Source organism: Podarcis cretensis, assembly GCF_951804945.1.
Source record: "Podarcis cretensis genome assembly, chromosome: 13".
In the NCBI taxonomy this organism is placed as follows: Eukaryota; Metazoa; Chordata; class Lepidosauria; order Squamata; family Lacertidae; genus Podarcis; species Podarcis cretensis.
In genome coordinates, this window is record NC_137182.1 from 42,071,069 (window position 1) to 42,086,753 (window position 15,685).

The window sequence follows — 15,685 nt, forward strand, 5'->3', positions numbered from 1 at the left end:
ACTACTGTATGGCATAATGGCCTACATTTTTAAAAAACACACACAGAAAAAGAGGCAGGCCCTCAAAATGGTGTGGGGATTCCCCCTTCCCAAGACATTTTCCAGGCACCACAAGAGGTGGTTGCAACCATGGGCACCACGTTGGTGACTGGTGCCTCACTTGGTGCCAATCCAGCCTTTCCCAGCCCACTAGGCCTACTGAGTGGAGCAATATTGATGGCATTCATGAAGCTGTTTGGCTCTTTGGAAGCTGCTTGTAAGGATTGTTGTGACAGGAGGGATAAGTCCCGGTGAGACTTTGGCTCCTGGAGAGATAAGGGAAACACTGTGCTTGATAAGAGGCCATGAGGAATAGTGTCAGGAAGCACAATAGCAGGAGAAACCGCAATATGTTTGCTTCAGTTTTGAGAAGCGGCAGATACGATGATGAAACATGTTTATATGCCCGGTATGACTAACAGCATGCTGTGAGGATGTCATTATTTATCCTGGGAAATTCTGATCATGCACAGAGGGTGAAGAAGCCATAGCTATCTTGTGGGTGGGATTCAATTGCATACTGGCAAATTTAGGTTGCACAATTAAAGCGGATGTGGTGCACGTGTAACAAACCAACTTCCAAAACATACACACACTCCATACCTTTTGCGGCAAGTAAAGTGAGGGGGAAATACACAGGAAAGTGTGGGATCACAGCTGCTTGATGCAACATTGCATAGCCTTTCTTGCAAACAAATCAGAATGAAATAATAAATAGCAGCTGTCACCTCCCCACATAATTTGCGCAGACAATTCAGGGTGAATGCTCAAGACCCTTGTCCTCTCTGAGATCATTATAAAGAATGATACATCTAGACTTTTATCAACTTTCCCCCGTTTTGATACCCATAAGTCTCAAAGGGTGTACAATCTCCATCCCTGTATAGAAAAATAGTTGTACATGCATGAGTACTTTTCACTTGTAATGTTCAATGCGTGCAATATCTGTGTACATGATAACTGAGCTGTGCAAATAAAAAAGTGTACAGTCTTTCACCAAACACTTGAACAGGTGCAAGCTTGCACCTGTTTCCAGTGTAATGTGTGAACATGCTCAGCTTCACTGGACTTCCTCCTATTCCCCCATCTGCTTTCCCCCTTTTCTTTATTTCTTTGGCCACAATCCCACCATACATTTGAAGCGCTATGATACTGTCATGAACTGGCGGGATGACAGGGAGGAGGAAGAGGATCCTGGCAAGGGGTGTAGCCGGGGACTGGGACACCATGGAGCAAACTGGGGATGGCGAAGGAGAGGTTGGTGTAGGAAGCGCTCACAGAGTGATGGCGGATGACGAGGGGATGGGGGTCAGTGCGCAGGAACCAGAGCAGCAGGACTCATCACCAGAGCCAGAGGGCCCCTGTCTCTACAAACATGGCGGGTGCGAAATAATAATAATAATAAAAATAAAAATAAAAATACAAACATGGCGGGCTCTGAGGTGTAGGGAGAAGTGGGCAGGGTGCTCCAGGAAGCTGAGGCAGGCAAGGGCCAACAGGCCAGCTCTCTAGCTGGCCAGGTGAGGCTCTGGGAGGAGGTGTGTGAATCCTTGGCTGGAGTAGGCTTGGACAGGTGAGGTTCACCTGCCTCATTGAGCCCAGATGCTGCAGTCCATCAGCATGCGAAGTATAAAAGGGCAGCAGAGCCGAGGTGCTGTGTCTCCTTAGCTCTCCATGTTGATGGTCCTTCACTGGCATGTTGCTGGACAACCATGGAACTGGGCTTCAGGGCTGACTCTGGACTGTTTCCTGACTGCTGGACTTTGGACTTGGCTACTTGGATTGACCCTGAACCTCATTTCCTGACCTTTGGACTTCACTTGTGTGGCTTGACCTTCAGACTTCGAACTTTGGACTTGGCCTACTAACTTGCTGCCAGGTAGGCCAGGGGTTCAGGACAGGACTTTAAAGACTTTATGGCTTCCTGCAAAGACCCCTGGAAACTGCAGTTTGTCAAGGATGCTGAAAGTTGTTGGGAGTCTCCTATTCACCTCATGGAGCTACAATTCCCAGAGTTTCCTGTGAATTCATTGTTAAATCCCTCTAGGAACCGTAGCTTTGTGAAGGGGGGGGGGGTTCATCTAGGTAGGGTTGCCATATGTCCTCTTTTTCCAGGGCACGTCCTCTTTTTCATGGGTAGAGTCGTCATAGTGATCCATAGTTAAAAGTAGAAGTTGGCAAATGTGTCCTCTTTTCTGTTCTTCAAAATAAGCTTTGTGAGTCCTTCCTATTTAAATCTCTGCTATTCTTTTATACGTCTCTCTGAATGTTTTTTGTTTTCTGCAGAGGTGATAACTCTCACTCAGATTTTTCCTCACTTGGTCATGGATTAAGAACTCATAATCCGTGGTGTTTATCATAGAATAGAACTGTAGAATTGAAGGGATCCTGAGAGTCATATAGTCGAACCCCCTGCAATGCAGGAATCTTTTGCCCAATGTGGAATTCGAACCCATAACCCTGGGTTTAAGAGTCCCATGCTCTGCCAGCTGAGCTGTGTTGGGCTTCCTCTCCCTCTGACACCCAGGAAGGCCTTGGTCCCTTTGCCTCTATTGACCTCTGCCTGAACTGGCTGCCTTTTGGTCTCTAGTGCACATGAGCTTTCCCTCCCCATCCGCTTCTGCTCTCTGTGGTTTTCCTGTCCAGATAATGCAGATCCTCTTTTCTCCTTTCAAGTCAGTTTTTACTGAATCCAGGAATTTCTGAAGCAAGCAGAGGTTGACAAATCCTAGCTGTCTTCAGTGACCAACCAAATATCTGTGGTTACCGGAACCCTCCTTTCCCCAATGGGGCTCCACACATTTGAAATGGAAGTGAAAAGTTAGGGCAAGTTCTCTCCAGCTCTAGCTTGTACAGTAGCTGGGTAGTTCTGCTCCTTAAGGTCAGTGGTTTTTCCCCAAAAGGCAAAATGGGGAACCCTGACGTCAACGTTTCACAAAATGAGGTGTATGTATTGCCCTGAGCAGTCCAAACATCTTCCGAAATCCCGAGGGACTCCCCTCGGAGGCTGCCCCCCCCCATGTGAAGAACCTTTTTGGAGATTTGTCATGGAACTAAGGACACAGAGAACTCCTTATCTGGGCTGGCATCCAAGAATCGGGTTTATGCAGGAAGTGGCGGGGCTGGTGGGTGATCGGAATTCAATGCGGTGCTTTATAGCTGAAGGCATATTTCATTTACTGGTTCCGCTGGGTTGTTGGACGTAGCCCAGGATCTTTGAATGACGCAAAAGGGATATTCTAAAGCAAACAAACACATTCTTTGCCAGAGCTGTGTATAAATTCCATAAGACAAAACCAGGGGAGAAAAATGTTGCATCCATCCTATAAAGTTGGCGTGGTTTGCTCTGGCATAATTTATTCTTCCTGTCGTGAGGGTTGTTATTATTACTATTTTTAAGGCGCATGTGAAGAAGCGTTGTCAGGTCAGCCTGCTTGAGCTTCTAGCTTAGAATTGCCCTCTGCTATACAGACTGGCAGTGGTGGTTTTTCGGGGAGATGTGTTTTACACGGGGTTGGCACCAGATTTGGGGGGACCCATGGCAGCATCCCAGGTCTTACTTGGGCCAGAAACCTATAATATCAGAAAATTTCATATATCTGTGGGCCAGGGTCTTACATTTTGGATAACTTAAAATGGCAGTCAGCCACTGTGGATGGGAGCTGAGCTACAACACCCACTGCCAAAGAGCATCCAGGGGCCAGGCCAGGAGGGCACAGCTGGATCAGGCTGACTTTGGGCCCTTCCAAGAACCTGGGGCCTTGTCCTACTTGGCTGGCTGCTGGCGCAGGGCCTGCTTTTACAGCCCCTGCCATAACCTGATGCTTTAACTGAAGATGCTGCAGAAAGAATTGGGACCCGCACTCAAAAGCATATGCTCTTCAACTGAGCTATGGCCCTTCTCCAAAAGTTCCAGCCTGGCAGTGCTGGGACCTGTATCTCCTGTTCTCCTGCTTGTCTCTCTGTCCCTGTCCACTGGGATAAAGCTTGCAGGCTGCTCAAGCCACAGCAATCTGCCCTCCTGAACTTCCTCGCCTGAATTCCACCAAGTCCTGTCCAGCCACTTTCAGTCCGGCTATGCAACTTATAACCTAGTTATGTACACACCAACAGTGCCCGGTTTCTTGAAAATCATTATCCTGGGGTGTTGTGGGGTTTTTTTGCCCAGGGTTAGGCGGGCAGTTTAATATGTTGTTAGTGTGAGCTACTAAACTCCTGGTCCTTTGGGATTTAGCTGCCCCTACCTCGCCATCAGTGTTTCCAGAGTGGGAAGTAGTTGCACAATCTCCCCAGTGTCCAAAAAACGCTTGTGCATGAAATGCTGTGTGTATGCTGCACATACAGCAGATGCTGATGCATGTTTTCCATGCTTCTGGTATATCAGAGATAAGGAACCTATCATCCCTGCCCCATCCTGGGAGTCGTAATTTACCCATTAACAGAACTATGAGTCCCAGCACCCTTAAAATGCAATTCCCAGGATTCCTTTGTGTGGGTGGTGGTGGAGAATGTGCTTTAAATGTATGGTGTGTATGCAGGTGTAGTCCAGAAACTGGAGGACAACAGGATTTCCAGCCCCCTCTTGGCTTTTATATTGGTTCAGGACAAGCCCTTTTGGGGAAAAGTAACACGGCAGGCAGCATAAATCCCTCTTCATAATGCGTGCATGGCGTAGGGTCAGTTATTGAGCCAGAAGTTGTTTATATGCAAGTTTCTGGTTTTATCTACACACACATAGAGACACTGCTGAAATGAGTTCTGTTCCCTGCCAAATACTGTATTTGCTCAGAACAGCATGTCTCCACGCACAGAGACAGCTGTTCCCTGCCAGTTTTCTACACAGGCAGCACACACTTCTGCAGTTTTGGAAACTGTTTTCACTGTATTTTGGCACTTGTTTATATAGACCCTGAAGTTGACAGTGGGCCCAAAGCTCTGTAACACAGCCGCGTTGTAGTGAAATACCGCTCACTTCACTTCCACTTAAACGGCGGAGAAAGTTGTTGAAAAATGCTGAAGTGTTCTGGCTTCCAGTTTGGTACACCACCGCCTAAGTTGGATTCGTTAAGTCAGTACACTATTTAGGAAGAAGTGTCTGTGTGCTTGTTTATGGGGGTGGTTCAGCTTCTAGGCCAGGGTGGTCCATCCCATGGGCCACATTGCCTCCTTTGGCAGCCAAGACCACAAAAAATACTGGGACAAAAATTGTAGACGGAAGCCTGCAAGCTGGGGGTCGCTTCTCTTCTGAGCTGCTGCCGCTGCCGCTGCCGCTGCCAGGGCTGCTTCGCCTGCCTCGTGACTGTTTGCTTGCTGCCTTTTTAAGTCAGCGCCTCGCTTGCCTGCCTCAGTGGCAGCAACAGTGCCTATCATGATGGAACATGGAGGGATTTTCCACATTAAGTTAATTGTTGCACCTGCTGGATGCACTTTTCAGCAGAGATAACCGCCGTGCATGCAGTTCTTCTCTTGCCCTTGGTCCCCTCTGTAGATGAGACTCACTTGCCAGGCTGGAGTTAACATGTTTTCTCCAAAAGGCTTCAGAGGCACAAGACTCTCTGCAAGCCCCATGCTCTGGACTTGACAGCCTTGGCCCCTCGACCTCGACGCACAGGGCTATTTATTAGGCAGTGAGGGAAAGGCACCCTTGGCAGGCCCAAGAAGGCCTCTGACAGAAACAAACCTTTTGGGCCTAGGGGCACATTTGAAAGTCACACACCCACAGATTCTGCAACAGAGCACCTGCCCACCCCCCCCCAAGCCTATCCTGTTAACTCTAATAAAATGCTTCTTTCAAGCCTAATTTCAGCATCGTAAGAGGGTGGTGTTGGCCACAGGGGAGGCATCTGTGCGCATGGATGCAGCCACGAGCCCTTCCTTGGCCACCCTTTCCATATACCGTTCGAATGCTTGCTTCCATAGGTTCGGGAAATAAAAGCAACCTGACAGAAATTTATTACGTGAGCTCTATTCCCCACCGTGGCAAAGAAAAGTCACAATGACTGGGCTTCCTACTAAAAATAGTTTAATTTAACAATATTCACATAATTAGGCTGCAGCTATATAAATATATCCACATATATAATTAATATAAAAATAACACATACAGTAGAAACTAAAGGGTCAAAAGCCCTGAAGAGAACAGCTTTCTCAAAACCAGAGTTTGCACAGAAAGAGGTCTCTTCCTCCCCATAACTGGAGAAAAGGGTGGGGTCAGAAGGGCTATTAAGGGTTAACAAGATACCATGAAATAGGTAATGGTTTCTCCCTCAAGATAATTCTTTGAGAGAACTAACTCGGCACTGAGGAACCAATGGGGGAAAAAAATAATCATTATTACATTTATAGCCTCCAAGGAGCTCAAGGTGGCCTATAGGGCTCTGCCCCTCCTCATTTCATCCTCACAATAACCCTGTAAGGTAGGTTAGGGCCTGAGTAAGGGATTTGAACTACACACAGCCTCTTTCAATGTGTCTCACTGTCCAGTAGAAAGGTGTTCAGATTGAAAGGGAATAATGCCACAAAAAGCCTTGCTCATAAGGACTCCATCTTAATCACCTTTCCCCACCTCCGCTCTGCACCTTTAACAACTGTGATGGGAATAACTGCAGTAGGTTCATGCTTCTCCCGTTAGCAATCTACAGGGCCTACAGGCTTTCTTTACCTGTTGAATTTCTAAATGCGCCACACAGAGGATAAGAAAAGGCACATAGGCTATATTGGCTTTCCACTGCCTTTGAGCATCATGTTTCTTAGTGTTCAGTGTTACAGGGAGGGGAAAAATTGGAACCAGATACCCTGCTCCCCTCGAGAACCTCTTCCATATTGAGAGGCCAAAGTGGCTCTCACAAAATGGCTGCTGTGGGGTGGAAGCGCCATCTCTCTTGTCTCACAATGAACAAAGGCATTAAGGCCCTGCCAAAAGGCAGAAGAGCCAATGCTGCTCCTCTGCAAACATTTTCTCCTTTCATATTCTGGATTTATTATTTTTTTAAGACAAGAAGGACAAGAATGAGAATATGAAGGAGATAGGCAAGATGGAGGCAGTTCAGCGTTGCTTTGCTGGGGCAGCTACATGAGAAAAGCATTCCTCACAAGGGAAGGGCGTTTCATTCCTTCAGCCTTCCCGTGGGCAGAGAGAAAAAGTTTACTACTCTCCTAACTTCCCCTCACCAACACAAAAACAGAAGCCAACTGGGATGGTACAAACAACACCACACAATTTCCCCTCAGAGCGAGGGGACAGGGTATCTGTCAGCCAGCAGGGACAGGTCCTTTACGCAACGGAGGACCCAATCCCGGTAGAGATGGCAAACTCGGTAGCCGGAAAATTTCATGAAAAAGGAGCTGCCAAGTCCCGGCGGCTCAGCCGGCATCGCCGGAGCAGGTACGAGGCCCATGGAGGCCATGATGGATGCAAGGTGGTTCGACAGACCAAGGCACTGCAGGCGCGACAACGTGAGCTGGTGGTGCAGGTCACTGGCATCGGAGTTCATCACCTCTTGTTGGCTTTTGACGGCAGACAGGAAGTCTGGCAAATTGGAGAAGGCCGTGACGTTCTGCTGCAGGCGTTCGGCGTCGCTAAGGTCCAGCCAGGCGCTGGGGGGAAGGGATGGCGACGGCAGGCCTGGGAAGGGCTCGACGGGAGGGTTGAAACCGGCATTTGTGAAGGGTTCGTCCTGAATAGACATCTGAGAAATGAAAAGACACACAGAGCTCTTAAGGCTTGACATTCGGGTTCCTGGATTCTGTACCCCACCCTTTCTCTAAGGTACCGGCAGATGAGACAATCACATTTTGTCTTCACAAACACCCTTTTGTAACGTTGTTGTTTGGCTGAGATATTCCGAGGCTGGGCCAAGGTCACTTGCTGAGCTACAGGGAAATCGCAAACCAGGAGGTGGGGATGGGGGAAGAGGAGACAATTCAAACGCAGCGTGCCTCTGATCACGGGCCAAGTTACTGCAGCTAGGCTGTTCGCACCTGCGTCAGCCCCTGTCCTGTGCTCAGAGTTAAGGCAAACCAGTATCATTTTACACACAAGGCTAGTCAGATCGGAGGAGAGCCAGTGCGGCCTCATGTTTAGAGCGTCAGACTAGGACCTGGGAGATCAGGTTTCAAATCCTCGCTGGGATTCAGGAAAAAGGCTGGCTGTCTTTCCATGCATAGCTGGCTTTATTGTAGCCACATTTTTGCACCAAGGGATCTCAAAGTGACTTACACAAGCTCATGGGGTGACCTGGGGCCAGCCACTGCCCCTTAGCCTAACCTACCTCTCACAGGGTTGGTGAAAAACGTGAGATATAAAAGCAATCAATCAATATTGAAGTAAAAGGACATGGCTGTCTTAGGCTCATTAATTTCAGTGCTTAGCTGAAATCACACACACACACACACACACACACACAGACACTCTCTCTCCAAGAATATGTTCATTTCTCTCTCAGGTTCTCAGGACTCACATAGTCTGCTAGCAGCTGTTTTGCGCCAGCCTGCATGTTGATGGCCAGGTTGTATGCATTTTTGATCCCGAGTGCGATTTCTTGCTGGGAGAGAGATGGTGGTGATGACGAAAGGTGGCTTGGCAAATCCACTGCAGACAAAAAGCAAGCAGAAAGTTAAGATGGTGCGTTGGGCAAGCTCACAGCCCATAGTAAACCTCAAGGGGGGGGGGCCTCTGCAGATGCTTGTGAGGGGAAAGGGCTGGAAAAGTCAAAAGAGGCAGATGGTTTCCCCCAGAGTGTAACCCCCAACAGACACAGGCAAGGTCCCAAAGAACCATGCAATGAGCAGCGTGCACCCAGGGGACCTTTGGGGTTTTCTAGAAAGTAGCAATGACACCTCTCACACATTATTTATTAACTGTACATACTGTATACACATCCCAATTTTCCTCCAAGGAGCCCCCCTCCCTTTATGCTACCTGTGAGGTAGGTTAGGCTAAGAGACAGCAACTGGCCCAAAGTCACCCAGTGAGCTTCATGTCTGAGGCGGGACCTCCAGGTCTTGGAGTCCAACACTCTAAACAATGGCTCCCTATTCTATACTAACATGTTAAATCACTTTGGGAGAGGGCAGATAGGGCAGTGTGTGTGTGTGTGTGTGTGTGTGTGTGTTCAGAGTCACAATTCCCCACAACTGGAAATGCCTGAAGTTGGCTGGGATCCAAAAAACTACAACTCCCCATACTGGAACTCTGCCCACCCCCACCCCCCGCCCAGCAGGATAACTCAATTGTTGGGGAAGGCAGGAGTCGAATGGGACTGAAAACAGTCTTAAATATAATATTTATGGGCCACCTTGGTTAGGAAGCGCTCAAGGCAGCTTTCAAAACCACAGAACAAAACCCAACAAAATCATAAATATATGGCTTTTGTGTTCTCCTCCAAAAGATCAGAATTAGAATGTTTTTAAAAACTTGAGTATGCCAAACATATTTATATGTGCAAAAAAGTGCAAAACTTCTAGAACATGCACATGTCAGATATGAAGAAGAAGAAGAAGAAGGTGCGTCTGTGTTTAATTGCAATATACACCTTTTAAAACATTGGTATTGATTTATGGGGGGCCAGGTTCCTCCATAATTCCTGGATTTAGCAAAAGTAAGAGTTAATCAAGGTGCGATTAAACTTTGCCAAACACAGAAACCCCTGGATTTGGTTATGCAGAGCTAGCTGGATGGGCCATTAGCAGGAGACAAAAGCCAGTAATGACCCATCAAGGAAACTCATCAAGGAAGGCAAGGTTGCAGGCAAAGGGGAGTGGGGCCCCTTCTTGTTGGGTGCTTTTGGGCAGAGGCAAATGCCAGGTTTAGGGTTTCAACTTTGAATGATGGAGGTCCTTCGAGTGGGTTGGCAGCAAGAAGAAGGAGAAGGAGGGGCTGGGAATGGCAGGCTGGAACTAAGAGGCACAGAGGACAGACTTTTTGCTGTCCTTTGACTCCAATGCTGCCCTTAAGGGGGAGGCCAGACCCTCACAGGATGTGAATGCTCTGTAATCCCTCCATGTAGGTACAGGTTGAATATATGTGTAATAAATCCATACATCATAAAGACATCACAGTCTCTGCCATGCCCAGTTTCTGAAAGAAACATGAGCAAGCGTCTGGAACCCTGGGAATCTCACACTGCTGGGAAATGGGGTGTGTGTGTGTGGCACGTTCTTCTACTTTGGTGATCACTCCTAGCCGAGTAAGATTGTCTTCCATGAATACAGTTTTAACAGTGAGTCCTTAAGTGACTGTGGAGGCCAATTCTGGAACCACACGTAATAGTATATTGAAGAGTGAAGAGCTTTCCCATTAAACTGCATTTCACTTAGGCACACCAGCAGTCTTCACAGCTGATGGAATGAATGGACCTGCAGTTTTGTATTTTGGAGTCTGTACCTAAGGGCGAAACCTTTTAGCTGACTTACTTTGCAAGGGTACTTTAAGGGCAAGTGATATGCAAATGGATTTTTAAGTACTGTATACATACACACACAAATACAAATACACAAAGAAGAGACATAAACAAAAATAGCACTCCCATATCAGATTTCTGACCCAGGTTACCAGAGGCAAAGTCCACATCACTTTCCCCTGAGTGGGAAAACCACAGCATCAACTTATCTACACACATCACAGACAGCTCAAGGGCTTCCTGCCTGTCCTTATCAGGCACACTCCACCCTTCTCACTGAGACAATTTGTATGCACAGATTATTAACAGCACACCAGAAGCATTCTAATCCTTCTAAGAATTTCCTCAATGAAACGAGATTTTCTTCAACCAAGCAATTTGGTCTCCCCACCCTCTCATGCAGCAATCACAGACATCTTGGGTAAGGGCAGAGTAGCTCTGTGGGTAGAGCATCTGCTTTGCATACAGAAGGTCAAAGGTACCTGGTATCTCCAGGTAGGGCTTGCCTGAAACCTGGGGGAAGGACAGGTGCCAGTCAGAGTAGATGAAGGAAGCAGTGTCCTGTGTTTCTATCTTGGAAGAAGCTGAGAGGTGGGGAGGACAACCCAGGAGTTATGTGTGGGAAGGAACTGCAGGGAACCCCACAGAGAAGCTCCCTGGAAATAGAGGAGGGTGTGACGGTTTATGCAAGGCGACCAATTTCTAGAAGACATTTCACAGTCCACAGGAGGGCAATAGCTTTTATTTCCAGACATTTCAAAATGCATTTTAATTCCTGGTATTGTGGGGCTGGTCCCAAAAGAGTGTGCAAGCTTTAGAGTTCCCCAGAGCTCTTCATCAGGCTAGGTGCTAAGCCTTGTGGGGGCAGAGGAGGAAAGAGAAGCTGACTTGGCGTCAAAGCCATAAAGTCTGAGCGTAGGAAGAGGCAGCAGACTTAATTAGTTATGAGGCTCTTTCTGGGTGCTAGTTTCAGGTTACACATAGGGATGAAGAAATGGTGGGATGGGCGATTCCCCCAGTTTTGAAAAGGGGAAAAAAATACACCGAGCAATTATTAGGTCTACCTGCTGCCTTAAGCAAAGCAGCAACTTCCTAGGGTCTTGGGTTTCCAAGTTAGAAAAAGGAAACAAAGATGTCTAAAAGGCTGAAGCATTTTTTCTATGAGGGCAGGATGGAGAGTTTGGGGGCCTGGGGCTCGTGTGGTGTAGTGGTTAGAGCTTTGGACTACGACCTGGCAGACCTGGGTTCCAATCCCCATTCTGGGTGATCTTGGGCCAAGTCACTCGCTCTCGGCCTAAGCTACCTCACAGAGTTGTTTTGAGGATGAAACAGGCAGGATGAGAACTATGTATGTCCCTTTGAACTCCTAGGAGGATTCAAGAAACAGATGAAAGGATAAAATAAAATTGCTTGGGTGAGGTGAGTTACAGAGGCTTAAGCTTTTTAAATAAGCCTCTGCTATGTCTCTCTTTTTCCCATGAACTAAATGGAACCTCTTGTGTTCAGGGATAATAATAATCAGATGCTAGGATTGTGCAAAAGAACAGGGAGGGCAAATTATTTCCTGCTGTGCTTGGGGGCTTCCTGGGGATATTTGGTTGGCTGCTATTGCTAAATAGAATACTAGACAATATGGCATTGGGGGCTGTGCACATACCTAACATTTAAAGCACATTATTTGCACCAAGGTATCTGTAGTCCGGGACAAGGGTGGTGCTGTGGGTTAAACCACAGAGCCTAGGACTTGCTGATCAGAAGGTCGGCAGTTCGAATCCCTGCGACGGGGTGAGCTCCCGTTGCTCAGTCCCTGCTCCTGCCAACTTAGCAGTTCGAAAGCACGTCAAAGTGCAAGTAGATAAGTAGGTACCACTTCGGCAGGAAGGTAAACAGCGTTTCTGTGTGCTGCTCTGGTTTGCCAGAAGTGGATTAGTCATGCTGGCCACATGACCCGGACGTTGTACGCCGGCTCCCTCGGCCAGTAAAGTGAGATGAGCGCTGCAACCCCAGAGTCGGTCACAACTGGACCTAATGGTCAGGGGTCCCTTTACCTTTTTATCTGTAGTCCACCCTCGCAGAGCTACCATTCCCAGTACCCTTAACAAACTACCATTCTAGGGAATCTTTTGTCAGGTGTTTGACATGTAGCATGGCCTGTATGCAGTCTTGGAAGTCAAGAGAGATCTTTGCCATCCGCAGCTGTGATCCTTCAAGGGGGGGAATGCCAAGAATAGCACCCAGCCATCTTAAGTGCAAAGCACACACTGGCACTTCATGGCCAGGCATAGCAGTCCCCCAAGAAGAAGAGAAATTTCCTTCTGAGTGAATGTTTAACTTTGGCCTCAGGTACTGCAGCGGGAGATATGTGCAAAGATTTATCTCTCATTCATTGCTCTTCAGGAAGGCAGGGAAGGAGAAAAGGAAATTGCTCAGGTTTTACAATTCTGGCTTGGACAGGAAAGATTAGAAAGGGAAAGTGGAGAGTGGAATCAGCTTAACCATTTACCACCTAGTATGGAAAGAGGTGAGCAAATGGGTTGCCCGTCCCAACAACCCAGCAGCCTGCCCTCTACTACCAACTTTTGACAGTTGATATAAGAGATACATCTGAAGTACAGTACAGTGGTACCTCGGGTTAAGTACTTAATTCGTTCTGGAGGTCTGTTCTTAACCTGAAACTCTTCTTAACCTGAAGCACCACTTTAGCTAATGGGGCCTCCTGCTGCTGCCGCACCGCCAGAGCACGATTTCTGTTCTCATCCTGAAGCAAAGTTCTTAACCTGGAGCACTATTTCTGGGTTAGCGGAGTCTGTAACCTGAAGCGTATGTAACCCGAGGTACCACTGTATTACTTAACCATGTTTTATGAGCTTCTTCCCCATAATGAACATCAAGAACATGTCTGCACAACTTGGGAATTTGGTCAATGCAGCCGCTCGGCTGTCAGCCTAAACCTGACAGAGGGGGAAACAAGCCTTTAAAATGGTGTTCAAGTTAACACCACCCTTTTTGTGGTATAACTTATGGCAGGTTGCTGGTCCACATGGAACCATGTCAGGATCCTGCCTAAGTCCCCACTCTCTAGTCCCATCCCAGAACCTCTCCCCTCCATAGCTGTCAACTTTTCCCCTTTTTAAAGGGAACTTCCCTTATTCCGAATAGGATTCCTTGCAAGAAAAGGGAAAAGTTGACAGCTATGCTCCCCTCCCCTTTTCAGGGCTTATGTTGGTGGGTTCAGCTGGCTGGGTCCTGCTCCACTGAGTTGAGTGGGGTTAGGGTCTCTGGCTGGTGTAAGCCCTAGAAAGGGGTTTCCAGGGGTGTGGCACAGGCAGGACCCAAAAAGAGGACTTAGGCCAGATCCTAAACCCAGCCAGCTCAGCGTTTTGACTTGTGAACCTGGCATAAATTAAGCCAGCAAAAACACCATTTAAAGATTTGTGCTCCTTCTGCCGGCTAAGCCAGCAGTAGCCCTGTTCCAGAACAGAGTTTGGATTTGGCATACTTTACCCTGAGTTAATTTTCCACCAGCTTCTTCTGTAGAGCATACTGCTAATGGGAAAATCTGAACCAAAGACTTGTCTTATTCATAGCATCCAGATGCTCTAGACTCATTCATGCAGATGCCAAGATGTTTGAACTTGTGTACACTGCGCAAGTTCAAACAGAAGTTGGCCCTGATGATTCTGCCCGATAAAAACTTCCTTTCTCTTACCAGCCTGGGTCAGCTGAAGCCAAGGCAGAACTACCATTCGATTATTACTTTTATTACACAAAAAGTCACAGAATTCTTAACTACATTAGATTAACTGCTTTTCAGGCAGGTTTCTTCCGCATTTAAGACCTGTGAGACAGGTAGTAGTTCATTTTCTCTCTCTCAAATGGGCTCACGGGAGAGATTTACCAGCTGAATCCCTGCCCGTTAAACAGCTGTTAAAAGGCACAGAAGACCTGGTTTTAAAAACAAGGAAAAAGCCTGCTTCACAAGAGGATAGCTGAAGTTAGGTTATAATAATAATAAAACTCCAGACAATTAAAAAAAAGTAAATCAGGAGGGGACAGTCAATTTTTCCTACCCACTCCTGCTCCTAGGAGCTCCTGCAGAATTGCTTCCCTCATCCCAACTCGGGATTCCCCATTTCCTTTTTGCCAGTGCTTTTTTTTCTGGGGGTACGCAGAACATTTTGCGAATCTTTGTACATTTACTGTATTTATTTTTCCCAACCTGAACTATAAAATGGTGCTTTTCTTGAGTCAAAATGAGAGTACACCTAAGCATTTTTTAAGAAAAAAAGAGCTCCTTTTTTGCCAACTTATCAGGGCATATAGACAAACAACACCAGCCTGATAGGCAGATAAAAGCTTTAAAAAGAATATGGCAATGATCCTTCCATAACGTCTCCAATCGAAGCTGCCTTTAAGGGGGGCATCTCTTCCCCCATCGCTGTCTGCGAACTCTGACTTCTATTTGCAAACTTTGCAAACTTCCAGAGCAAGAACTCGATCGAGCCATTCTCCTTTTTGCTGGGGGTGGGAGAAGGGATTTACAGGATTTACCTCTACACGCACCCCCCCCCTTTCCCAAGTTTCCTGGCAATTTCCCCCTACCTGAAAGCACCTCCATTCTTGCACCAGCGCCTTTGGAGCCTCGGATCACCTCCACTTGTTGCACCTTCGTCGCGGCGCGCTTCTTATAGGACTCGGGTTTCCTCCCCCCACCGTCCCGCGCCGCCTCCCTCGTCCTATCCCGGGATCGCAGGCGACTCGCGGATTCCAGGAGGCTGAGATCACACATGCCTCCGTTCCCGGAACAAGGAATCTAATCTCCTCTCCCTTTTCTCTCCCCCCCCCACCTCCACGAAACTTGGCGCTGACCAGCCGCTCGTCCGCGGGGGTCACTGGGCGCGGGCAGATCAAGGGGCAGGCGAGAGGGCACGGCCCGCGGGCCGCATGCCTCTCTCCGCCCCCTTCTCCTTGGGATACCGATGAATGGCCGTCCACTTGCCCCAGGGCCAAAAGTCAGCTCGTGGGACTTAAAGGGGCCGCGGTTACAGGAAGATCAGAGAGAGGAAGCTGCAGACCCTATGATTTAATTCAACTCCATCCAAATATTTCTGTCTTCAAGGATTTTCCAGAGCCAATCCAAACATGAAAAGCAGCCAAGTTAAAAATCCGGTGCATTAAATGATTACAAAACAGCAGGTCAGTAAAGAGAGAAAAAAAGAGACCACAACATAGGAGAAGCTGAATTA

The 15,685-nt window shown here is 47.6% G+C and overlaps 1 protein-coding gene across 1 annotated transcript; it reads right to left on the bottom strand.

The window, feature by feature from the left end:
- Window positions 1-6,044: 6,044 nt before the first annotated feature.
- Window positions 6,045-15,461, bottom strand: LOC307201252 (cardiotrophin-2-like). Its single transcript, XM_079950300.1, has 3 exons — window positions 15,042-15,461; window positions 8,499-8,629; window positions 6,045-7,727 (listed from the first exon to the last, which is right to left on the bottom strand). Exons 1-3 carry the CDS (start codon window positions 15,226-15,228, stop codon window positions 7,266-7,268), a joined length of 780 nt encoding a protein of 259 aa, XP_079806426.1. The 5' UTR covers window positions 15,229-15,461; the 3' UTR covers window positions 6,045-7,265.
- Window positions 15,462-15,685: the final 224 nt, after the last annotated feature.